Genomic DNA, 12,630 nt, shown 5'->3' with positions numbered 1-12,630 from the left:
CACTCTATCTATGCAATCATCCACCCTAGGAATAGGGTAAGCATCTGACTTTGTTACAGCATTCACTTTCCTGTAATCTGTGCAAAATCTAACAGTTCCATCAGGTTTAGGTACAATAACACAGGGCGAACTCCAATTTGAAGTAGAATGTCTAATAATATCATTTTCCAACATGTATTTTATTTCCTGATCAACAAGTTTACTTTTTTCCACATTTATTCGATATGGGTATTGTTTGATTGGTTTTGCATCCCCAACATCAACATCATGGGTAATTATCAATGTTCTGTTTGGAACATCTGGGAACAGATTTTTAAATTTTAAAATTAATTCTCTCATCTGTTGTTTTTGTGAAACTTGTAAATGGTCCAACTTTGTTTCAAGGTTCTCTATGATATTTTGGTTTTTTAGTTTTGATGGAACAATATTTGGTCTAAATTGGCCTTCTTCAACATCAACATCAGGCATTCTAGAAACAACCTTTACATCATCCACCAAGGCCACAACTGAATCCCTCCCATAATAAGGTTTTAGCATGTTTACATGACAGAGTTATGTTTTCTTGCGTCTATCTGGTGTTTTGATTATATATGTTAGATCAGACACTCGAGATTCAATAACATAGGGTCCAGAAAAACGAGCTTGCAATGGATTATTTTGGCTAGGGAAAAATACCAACACCTTTTGCCCCACTGCGAATGTCCTAGGCCGAGCACGTCTATCAAAATATGTCTTCATTCTTATCTGGCTTGTTTTCAAATTCTCTCTCGCTAGCTGGCAGACTCTCTCCAACCGAGTTTTAAATTTTTGGACATGGGGAGGTCTCCATTTCCTCATTAACACTCCATTTTTGACATAATATCCAGTTGGCACTTTCTCAATCTCCTCACATGAGAGTGCTTTTTCTTTCAATTCTGTCAACTCAGGGTCCTTTGTCTGTTCCACCATAAAATCCTTCCTCGACAAAGACAATTCTTTAAATTCAGGCTCACTATAAGGATGTTGATCCTCCAATGAAGACAGAAAAGTCTCAGATAAGGCATCATAATTTTCTTCCTGTTTAGGACTGTCACAAGGAACTACATCAGACTGCACCGGACTGTCTGTCTTGGCTAATTCTTTAGCTCTAGCTCGAGTCACCGCACATGATGGGTAAACATCTGAATCATCCTCAGACTCATCAATCCTTGGTTTGGTTGTTAACCGTACCACAGGAACACTTTCTCCATCTGCAAGGTCATTTCCCAATAACAAAGAAACTCCTTCCACTGGCAAACTAGGTCTTATCCCTATCTCGACTGGTCCTTCTACGAACTTTGACTTTAAAATCACCCTGTGAAAAGGGACAGACATGGTCTCACCTGTAATGCCTCGTATTAGATTTACTTCACCAGTGTCACTTTCTTCACCAAAATTTAAAACACTGTCCAGCAAGAGAGATTGACTAGCCCCAGTATCTCTAAGAATTTTCACTGGCACCTGGGGTGACTCATCATTCAGTGAAACAAAACCCTCTGATACATACGAACGGAATTCTTTTCTCACCTCCTCCAACTTTTCCACTTTTCCCTCTTGCAAGGACTGATCTTTAACAGCATCTCCTAAACCTTTTTGATTTTTAATTGCCTGATAGCAAGCATTGGGCACAGCTTCCTTCCTTTTCTTCAAAAGGGCACAATTAGATATCACATGGCCAGGTTTCCTACAGTAATAACAAGTACGCTCAACAGGTTTCTCCAGCCCTGGCTTCTTTTCATCTTTTCCTTTTTGATTACCTCCCAATTTAATCTCCGGTTTACCTGGATTGTCTTTGTAACTCTTTTGAAAGGTTTTAGGTTGTCCCCATTTGGATTTATGGGTTAAAGCATAATCATCTGCCAACCTAGCAGTTTCTTGTAAAGTTTCCACTGCCTTTTCATTTAAATATGTTGTTAATTCAGCTGGAACACATCTTTTAAAGTCTTCCACTAGCATCAATTCTGTCAATTTATCATAATCCCCATCTACATTTTTAGCCAGGCACCATCGTTCAAAACATATTCTCTTTCCATTGGCAAATTCCATATAAGTCTGATCTGCAGATTTCCTCAAGTCTCTGAATTTTTGTCTATAAGCCTCAGGGACCAATTCATAGGCCTTCAAAATAGCTTGTTTTACCTTGGTCTAATCAGCTGCATCCTCAGCAGACAAAGCAGAATAAGCTTTTTGAGCTTTACCTTTAATCACACTCTGTACCATAAGAGCCCATCCTTTCCTTGGCCAGTTTGAACTCACAGCAACCTTTTCAAAATGTTGGAAATACTGATCAACCTGATCTTCTTCAAACGGAGGGACTAATCGAACCTCCCTGCTGGCTGAAAAACCATCTTCAGAATCAGATTCCAAACTCCTACGCTTCATTTGTAACTCATGCTGCCTCTGTTTTTCCTTCTCCTCACTATCCAGCTCCATCCTCTTCAATTCCATCTGCTTCATTGCTAGATCAGCCTCTATCTTCATCTGAGTTAGCTTTTGTTCGGCCTCTATCTTTAACTGGGTCTGTTCTCGTTCGGCCTCTAATCTCTTTTGTTCTCGTTCAGCTTCTAATTTATTTTGTTCTCGTTCAGCCTCTATCTTTGCCAGCTGCACCTGTGCCTCAGAAATTGCTATTTCACTGCCAGGAAACTGTTTTAACACTTCCTTTTCAAACACCTTCTTTTCCACATAATGGCCAGCTATCAGTCTCTGAATATCTGCCTTTCTCATAGACTGCTTTACTTCTGTAAGGTTTAGCCTTGTAGCAATCTTTATCAAATCATCCTTTTTCGCCACCTCCAATCCCTTTTGGGTTGGTGACTCCAAAAATGCCTTAATATCCATTGCTGCTGGTTTCCACACACACAAGCCAATTAAAAAGAATTTATCAGACCTCCCTCAAAAATCTTTGGATTGAATCCCGAACAAATCTCGTCAATCTGGGGAACGATCCCAGACGACACTCGTTAATCTTTGGATTGGATCCCGGATGAATCTCGTTAACCTTGGGAACTATCCTGGACGAACCCCCAATTTTGTCACAAACCAGCAACAAAAGAAACATACTGAGCATGATTCAGTGTTAAAAACTATTTTATTAATCACTACTTATGATAATACGTAAAATAAAAGTAAAAATGTTAGTATGTTAGAATTCAAGAATGTTAAACCTCGAACGTTAACCCCAAAACTAAACTCTTCGTGTGTGTGTGTGACAAGGTCCAAAACTCCCAGTTCCGGAATGGTTCTTAAAAGTTCAGTTCCGCAAGCCATAAGGTGAAACATGAGCAAGGGCTTCTTCAACAACCACCGTTGTCTGAAGATAAGATGTAGATGTAGAAAAACATAGAGAGAGTACATACGAAATCCAAATGTTCCACGATGGAACCCAAACGACACTTCAGTGTTTACTCGGTAGTGACTTCCTCACCCCGCAAGCATCCGAACCGTGGTCGTCCACACACAAATACCTGTTTCCTTCTACAGGTCAGCAACAAAGTGAACTCCACCGGATTACTTCCAACTTCCATACATGGATTTCTATGGCAAACACAGTTATTGTTTCTCATCCATCGATAGAGAAAACAAGCAGGCTGGTGTCTCTCTCCCTTCTCTCTCTCTCTCCTTCTTCTGACTTCTTCAACAACGTCATTACGTCCTTTATCTTCTATTGATGTAAGCACGCCCCACACACACATACACACACACTCTCTATCTTAAAGGGACTTTCACTGAGTCCGTAACACAACAAGTAGTCTGGAAACTGCTCACCATATTTAAATAGGCAATGATTAGTTCCTTGGTGGACATTGATATAGAAACCCATCACAAGAGACAAGATAATATAAATACTAATGGGACTAAAGGCAGTAATGTCACCAGAACCCAATGACTTGCATTCAAAGAGGTTAAAGAAAGTGACTGCAGAGAGCCATTGGTTGAAGTTTCAAAACTCACTGAGTTCTGGAAGAATTCCAGCAGACTGGAAAAATCACAAATGTGACTCCCTTGTTTAAGAAGGGAAGGAGACAAAAACCAGGAAACTACAGGGCAGTAAGCTTAACTTCTTCAACTGGCAGGATGCTGGAATCTATAATCAAGGGAAAAAATAGTTGCAGTCAAATCCCGTCATGATGGTTTTATTAAAGGCTAATTGTGTTAACAAATTTGATAGGAGTTCTTTAAGGATGCAACAGACAGAGAGGAACCTGTAAATGTAATGTATTGGGTTTCAAGAAGGTACTTAATAAAGTTTCAGATAAAAAGCTAGTATACAAGAGTTCATGGTATTAAGGATGTATAAACATAGACTAGTAATCACATAACAGACAGAGAGTTGGAATAAATGTGACTTTTTCACGCTGAGAGGATGTAACTACCGGCATGCCATGAGGATCATTTTTGGACTCCAGTTATTTACTGTCTATATCTGTCACATGGAGGATGGGTGAAGTGTAAGGTATCTAAGTTTGCTGATTCAGCTAGAAGGGCTGATGAGGATGTCCTGAAACAGAATATAAATAGATTGAGAGAACGAGTAAAAACTCATTCTCTCAACCTAATACAGCAGGTTAATGCAGCAAAATGTTAAGTCTTGCACTTTGATAGGAGGAATGGAAAGGCACACTATCATCTAAAAGGAGAGACTGCAATGAGTGGAGTACAGAAGGATCTAGGTGTTCCTGGACATGAACACAAAAAGTTAGCATACATGTACAGAAAATAGTTAGGAAGGCAAGTGTAATGTTGGCCTTCATTGCAAGGAGGATGGAGTTTGGAAATAGGGAGGTATCATTACAATTGTACAGGGTCCTGGTGAAGTCATACCTGGAATACAGTACACAATTTTGATCCCCTTATTTAGGAAAAGATATTGTAGGATTGGAAGCAATTCAAAAGAGATTCACGAGGCTAATTCCTGGGGCAAGAGGGTTGTCCATTCATAAACGGCAAATAAATTTAGATCAGTAATCTTAGGAATTTAGAATAAATGAAGAATGACCTTATTGAAACATATAAGTTTCAATAAGATCATTCTTTAGGGGGCACGACAAGGTAGATGTTGAGATATTTCCAATAGTGGGAGAGTGTTGAATGAGGGACATAGTTAAGGGGACGGTCTTTTAAAACTGAGGTTTGCTTCAGAGGGTGGTGAATTTCTGAAATTTTCTATCCCAGGAAGTTGTGAAGGCTATATCACTGGAGGTAATTAAAGGAGAGGTAGATAATTTTTTGAAAAAAATCAGGGAATTTAAGGCTCGGTCGAACTGACACAAAAGAGGAGCTGAGGTCTGGGGCAGATCAGCAATGATCATATTGAATGTTGGGGCAGGTTTGTGGGGCCAGGTGACCTACTCCTGCTCCTACCTTCTGGTATTATTGTGCAAGATTTTTCACAATAGGCCATAACCGATCTGCAACCAATGGATAAATCTAATCTTTTCTGATGAGTTCAGTACCTTTATCCGAGTTCAAGGTTCTAATCATTCTCTTTTTGACTTTTTAATCTATTGGCTGTATTGATTATTTCAATATAGGAAAGGTATTAAGATCTTTCTTGTCTTTGGATAATCTTCAAACTTTTCCAGATACCATCTGCAATGAAAAGATAAATTATATGTCTTGAAAGTACCAACAGAAATATTTCATTACAAGAATTTCCAGTGTTTGGACAATATTTTCACTATTTTCCTTCATGTTTTAAACCAGTGATTCTGAACCTTTTTGAATGAAAGCTCCACTTGATCACACTCCTTCTCCCCAAATAAATGCTGAATGATGTCACAGGCCTAAAACAAAAATAGAAAATGCTGGAGAAATTCCCCAGGTCAGGCTGTATCTTGAGAAGAGAAACACAGTCAAGGTCTGAGGTCAGAGACCCTTTGTCAGAACTGAAAACAAGCCTGTCTCCTTCAGTTCTGACAAAGGCTCTCCAACCTGAAATTTTACTCTGTTTCTCTTCCCAGAGATGCAGCCTGACCTGCTGAGTATTTTCAGCATTGTTTTAAACTTCCAGCATCTGCAGTCGTTTTGATGTTACATGCCCGTCCTTTCATGGTGTTGAAGCCGTCTAAGGCATTCTTAAGGACAGTTAGCTGCCCCGCTATTGGAAGAACCAGCATGTATTTTTTTTTACCTTTTTAAGGTCTTTCTAACTAAATTAGTACAATATTATTAGAAGTCTTATGGACCTCCTGTAACACCTACACACCTGCCCTCTGAGAGGGGTTGTGCATCCCAGATTGGCAACTACAGTTTTAAGCAATTAGCACAATCCAAATTTACTAAACTTTTATTCAAACTCTAATAACAATTGGTACTATATAAAAATGAAATATGAAATTAAAGCAAAAGGCAACACAGATCTAAATACATTACAAAATTTTACAAAATAACATTCATGTCAGGTTGAAAAATTACACTATTTAGGGTATAAATTTACAGTTGAGAAATATTGACAAATTTCCAAGGTTAATGATACTGCAAAATTGAAAAGAATAGATGGGAAAACAGGCTTAAAAAATAGTTTGAACAACATTGAGGAAAATTTGAGAAGAAATTAATTGCCATGTTTAAAACTGGAGATTATGCAGGAGATTGTGCCATGATTTGTCACCAATACAGGTGAGGATTAATAAGATTGGGATCTATGTTCTGGGTTGATGGATGTTCAGTAGGCATTGTGGAGGCTGCTGGCATTAGAACCTAATTATTTGTATAATGCCACCAAGCCGGGAATGCTAAACTAATATATGAAGACAGGTTCCTAATTGGGAGGGTGATGTTGTATGATGGGAAATCACACTGCTTTTCATTGAACTAGGCTGGAATTTAAAGAGCAGGCAATTGCTGAGGCCATGTCTTCTCCCTCTTGAGATGCCATCTCCACAACATAAAGTAACAACCACAAAATATGTATTCCTGCCCGCTCGTGTTATTACGAACCTCTCATTTAAAGTAAATTGAATTAAGCAACAGACAGGGTAATGACTTTAAATTGAACCTACCGGTGATGGTGTGCAGCCCGAGAAGAGACTACGAAAAACGTAAATATAGCAAATGCTGCACTTGGCAGACACCAGCATGCTATAGCATACCCCATCCATTCAACTATTTCTCCAAAGAAATTGGCACCAGACACGTATTCAAACATTCCTCCTTTAAAATATTTTCAAAGAAATTATTTGGAGACATTTAGTATCATTTAGTTAAAAGGCTTAATTGATATTTTTCTAAAATCACTCACCTCGTGGGATTTTGTATCCTGTCTCACCAGGTTTTCGTAGGTTTCTGAGTATATGGTCAGAATGTAGGTTCACTAACAATCCGAGAAACCAGAGTGCCGAGCCTAAAAACAAGAGCTAAAATGTAACACTAACTTCATCAGAGTCTCTTAAATGCCTACAGTTTCTATTCTACTTGAGAAAGAAATAAGGCTTGGTTAGTAAGGAAAGACAAAGCTTGCGTGCATTTCTATAACAAAATAGAACATAGACCTATTTGTACAAGCAATGAAAACAAGGTAAAACAATTTAATCTCCCACAATTTCTTTACAAAATCAAGATATTCACAATGTAACTTTAATCTCAACTCTTAATATGATTTTGTTAACTATTCACCTTAGCGCTCTTTTCATTTTATATATCCTTCCAACCCATAGGAGGCCATTCAGCCCATCAATTCTATGCTGGTTCTCAGACCTTCCCATCAATCGCATTCCCCCACTGATTTGCCTGTGACCTCTTCTTTCCACATGCCCAATAACACTCCTTTAACTCTTCCACCACCCACCTAGATTTGGGGCTATTTTCAGACACCAATTAACCTAAAAACAACCATGGCTTTGGGACATGGGAGGAAACTGGAGCACCCAGGGAAAACCCACATGGTTACAGCAACAAAGTGTAAACTTCACACAAATAACACCAGAAGTCAGCATCGAAACTGGGTCGCTGGTCAGCTATGTGTGAGATAGCTGCACTACCCTCAGAGACACCTTGCCATCCATTTTGCACCTAATTTCCAAATGCCTTTGCCTCTCCTATGTCGGGCTTCCACTGTGTCTGCAGCTGCTATTTGCTCCTGGCACTGTCGGAGGCAGCAGATGGCCATGAAGGGCAGTCCTGGCTTGAGTGGCAGTAGTCTGGATTAGCTTGTTAATGGGCAATTGCAAGGCACTGTCCGAGTGCCGAAGGGGAGAACATGAATGCTATTGTAGCGGCTAGCTACACACTATGAAATGAAGACACAGAGTCGCTGGTTTCGGAATCAGAGGTCGAATGCCGACAGGGGCGCGGCGCGCCTTTTTATCCAAAAACTTCCCACGCTACAGTTCCCACGCTGACGTCACACGCGGGTCACTTGACCTTCCCGCGTGCAGGCTTTCCCAGCCCAACGATGGGGAAGAAGGAGGGCCCCACGCCATCTTGGATCGGGGCCTCCGACGACGTCGCAATGTCAGGAGCCGGTTCGATGCCGGTGAGGTGAGGTGAGGTGAGGTGAGTCGCTACATAAGCACCCCTCCCCCCCAGAATCGGCAATACCATCGCGAAAACCAGAAGTAAATAAACTATGACTTGGGTGGCCTGCCCCTGCGCCGATGGGTTGGTCCGAGTCTAAATGAGCCGCCTTCAGCCGGTCAACCGTAAACATCTCCTCGCACCCCCCAATGTCCAGCACGAACGTAAACCCATTGTTCCTGACAACCCGGAACGGCCCTACGTACGGCCGTTGCAGCGGTGATCGGTGCGCGCCCCTCCTGACGAAGACAAACTTACAGTCTTGGAGGGAAGTCAGCATACGGGTCGGGACCTCTCCGTGTCGCGAGGTGGGAATCGGGGCCAGGCTTCCAAGCCGTTTGCGCAGCCGGTCGAGCGCCGCGGCAGGTTCTTCCTCTGGCACCCGAGGGGCTGGCAGGAACTCACTCGGGATGACTAATGGTGTTCCATAGACCATCTACGCAGACGAGGCATGCAGGTCCTCTTTTGGCACGGTGCGTATCCCCAGCAGGACCAAGGGGAGTCCGTCTACCCAGTTGGGCCCCTTAAGGCAGGCCATGAGTGCCGACTTCAGGTGGCAATGGAACCTCTCCACCAGCCCATTGGATTGAGGGTGATAGGCGGTGGTGAGGTGGATCCAGGAACCCCACAAGTCGGCAACGGCAGACCACAGGCCGGAGGTGAATTGAGCTCCCCTGTCTGAGGTGATATCTGCCGGGACACCAAAACGGGCCACCCAAGTTGACAAAAGGGCCCGTGCGCAGAACTGGGCAGAGGTATCTGCGAGGGGAATGGCTTCAGGCCAGCGGGTAAAACGGTTGACAATCGTGAGGAGGTACCGCGCTCCTCGGGTGACTGGGAGGGGGCCGACCAGGTCGACATGGATATGGTCGAACCTCCGGCGGGTAGGCTGAAAATCCTGCAAGGGGGCCTTGACGTGCTGCTGTACTTTCAAGGTCTGGCAGTGAGTGCAGGACCGGGCCCATTCGGAAACCTGTTTACGCAGGCCATGCCAGACGAACTTGTCTGACACCATCCGGACAGTAGTCTGGATGGATGGGTGTGCCAGGCCGTGGATGGCATCAAACACCCGTCGGCGCCAGGCAGCTGGGACAATGGGGCGGGGTCTACCTGTGGAGATATCGCAGAGCAGGGTGCGCTCACCGGGGCCTACCAGAAGGTCTTGCAGTCGCAGGCCTGAGACTGCAGTGCGACAGCTGGGCATCTCCATGTCCGTTCGCTGCGCCTCCGCTAAGGCGCCAAAATCCACCCCCGGGACAAAACCTGGATGGTGGGCCATGACAGTGCATCCGCGACCGCGTTCTCTTTCTCTGACAGATGGCGGACGTCAGTGGTGAACTCTGAGATGTACGACAAGTGCCGCTGTTGCCGCGCTGACCAGGGGTCTGAGACCTTGTGGAAGGCCAAGGTCAACGGCTTGTGGTCGGTGAAAGCTGTAAACGGCCTGCCCTCCAAGAAGTAACGGAAGTGTCTGATGGCCAGGTACAACACCAACAGCTCGCAGTCGAAGGCGCTATATTTGAGCTCTGGTGGTCGAAGGTGCCTGCTGAAGAACGCCAGCAGTTGCCAACGCCCTTCGATAAGCTGTTCTAGCACACAACCAACCGCTGTGCTGGAGGTGTCGACTGTGAGGGCAGTCGGGACGTCTGTGCGAGGATGCACCAACACGACCGCGTCCGCCAAGGCCTGCTTGGTTTCGACGAACGCGGTGTGAGCCTCTTCCGACCAAACAATGTCCTTGCTTCCGCCTGACAGGAGAGCAAACAACGGGCGCATGATGCAGGCCGTGGATGGTATGAACCGGTGACAAAAGTTTACTATACCGAGGAATTCCTGCAGGCCCTTGATGGAGGTGGGTCTGGCGAAATGGCGGATGGCATCGACCTTCGCAGGCAGGGGTGTGGCGCCGTGTTTGTCAATCCGATGGCCCAAGAAATCGATTGTCTCCAGCCCGAATAGGCATTTGGCTGGGTTGATGGTCAGGCCGAAATCCCTCATGCGAGAAAAGAGTTGGCGGAGGTGCGTGAAATGTTCCTGGCGGCTGTTGCTGGCGATCAAGATGTCGTCGAGGTATATGAAGGCGAAGTTAAGGTCGTTCCCGACTGTGTCCATGAGTCGTTGGAAGAACTGAGCAGCATTCTTGAGACCAAAGGGCACCCTGATGAATTCAAAGAGGTCGAAAGGTGTGATCAGCGCCGTCTTCGGAATGTTGTCTGGATGCACCGGGATCTGGTGATACCCGCGGACGAGGTCGACCTTGGAAAAAATGGACCGCCTATGCAGGTTGGCAGCAAAGTCCTGAATGTGCGGCACGGGGTACCGGTCCAGGGTAGTAATGTCGTTGAGGCATCGGTAATCGCCACAGGGTCGCCAGCCTCCGGCTGCCTTGGGGACCATGTGTAGCGGAGAGGCCCATGGGCTGTCCGACCTGCGGATGATCCCCAGCTCCTCCATTTTTTTGAATTCCTCTTTTGCGAGGTGGAGCTTGTCTGGGGGTATCCGCCGGGCGCGGGCATGGAGGGGAGGGCCCTGGGTGGGGATGTGATGCTGGACGCCGTGCTTGGGTAAGATGGTGAAGAACTGGGGCGTTAGTATGGACGGGAACTCTGCCAGGACCCTGGTGAACTCGTTGGTCGACGTGGTGATGGAGTCGAGGTGTGGGGCCGGTAGCTTGGCCTCACCCACCGAGAACGTTTGGAAGGTCCTGGCATGTACCAAACGCTTACCCCGCAGGTCAACCAGCAGACTGTTGGCGCGAAGGAAGTCTGCCCCAAGGAGTGGTTGTGCAACGGCGGCCAGGATGAACCTCCAAGTAAAGTTGCAGGTGCCGAACTGGAGGTGTACCAACCGGGTGCCAAAAGTCCGAATGGCGCTGCCGTTGGCGGCTCTGAGGGCGGGTCCTGGTGTGCAGTTGCGAGTCTCGCAGCTGTTGGGAGGTATGACGCTGACTTCGGCTCTGGTGTCCACTAGGAAACGACGTCCGGAACGCCTGTCCCACACATGCAAGAGGCTATCCGGGTGGCCAGCCGCCGTAGCCATCAGAGGCGGCTGGCTCTGGCGTTTCCCGGAAACTTGCATGGTGGCCGGCACCTGCGGGTGTCAGCGCCCCACCGCTGGTGGTAGAAACACCATTGGTCGGTCAGTGTCTCAGACCTGGTGGCGGGTGGGGAGCGTTCGATCGCTGGGTCTGGCCTGCTGGGCCGCTGGGTACGTGGCATGGCAACGCACTCAATGGACACCCCGCTCTCCTTTTTCGCCTGCCAAAGGACATCCGCCTGGGCGGCCACCTTCCGGGGTTCGCTGAAATCGGCATCCGCCAGGACCAGGTGGATGTTGTCGGGTAACTGCTCCAGGAAGATCTGCTCAAACAGCAGGCAGGGTTTATGCCCGTCTGCCAGGGCCAACATCTCATTCCTGAGTGCGGTGGGGGGGGTCTGTCGCCCAACCCATTGAGGTGGAGTAGGCGGGAGGCCCGTTCGTGTCGGGAAAGGCCGAAAGTCTCGAGAAGGAGGGTCTTGAACTTATCGTACTTCTCCTCTTCCGGGGGCGCCTGGATGAAATCCTCGACTTGGGCTGCGGTGTCTTGGTCGAGGGTGCCCACTGCGTAATAGTACTTGGTGTCGTCCCTGGTGACCTGGCGAACCTGGAACTGGGCCTTGGCCTGATCGAACCAGACACTGGGCCAGAGGGTCCAGAAGGTGGGCAGTTTAAGGGCTACTGCCTGTACCTCTTGCTGTGCAAACATCGTGGGTCCAAAAATGTTTGGGCCCGTCGGGGTCACCAATGTAGTGGCTAGCTACACACTATGAAATGAAGACACAGAGTCACGGAATCAGAGGTTGAATGCCGACAGGGGCGCGGTGCGCCTTTTTATCTGAAAACTTCCCGTGCTGACGTCACGCGCAGGTCACCTGACCTTCCCGCGTGCGGGCTTTCCCAGCCCAACAACGGGGAAGAAGGAGGGCCCCGCGCCATCTTGGATCGGGGCCTCCGACGACGTCGCGATGTCGGGAGCTGGTTCGATGCCGGTGCGGTGAGTCGCTACACTATCACCCCGATTGACGATAGAAGATTCTTGCTCCATAGAGCCTGCGG

The 12,630-nt window shown here is 46.3% G+C and overlaps 1 protein-coding gene across 1 annotated transcript in view; it reads right to left on the bottom strand.

Moving 5' to 3' along the window:
* Positions 1-5,473: 5,473 nt before the first annotated feature.
* The window catches only part of srd5a1 (steroid-5-alpha-reductase, alpha polypeptide 1 (3-oxo-5 alpha-steroid delta 4-dehydrogenase alpha 1)), a 33,214-nt gene continuing 26,057 nt past the window's right edge, over positions 5,474-12,630 (bottom strand). Inside the window, exons 3-5 of the mRNA XM_052016526.1 lie at positions 7,262-7,363; positions 7,023-7,173; positions 5,474-5,610 (exon numbers count right to left, since the gene is read on the bottom strand). Of these exons, the coding sequence (XP_051872486.1) occupies positions 5,544-5,610; positions 7,023-7,173; positions 7,262-7,363 (320 nt within the window). The 3' untranslated portion in view covers positions 5,474-5,543. The remainder of the gene's footprint in view (positions 5,611-7,022; positions 7,174-7,261; positions 7,364-12,630) is intronic.

The sequence above is a fragment of the Pristis pectinata genome, chromosome 5 (assembly GCF_009764475.1).
Source record: "Pristis pectinata isolate sPriPec2 chromosome 5, sPriPec2.1.pri, whole genome shotgun sequence".
Taxonomy (NCBI): domain Eukaryota; kingdom Metazoa; phylum Chordata; class Chondrichthyes; order Rhinopristiformes; family Pristidae; genus Pristis; species Pristis pectinata.
Note: the sequence above shows the minus strand (reverse complement) of the source record. Positions and strands in the feature narration are given on the sequence as shown.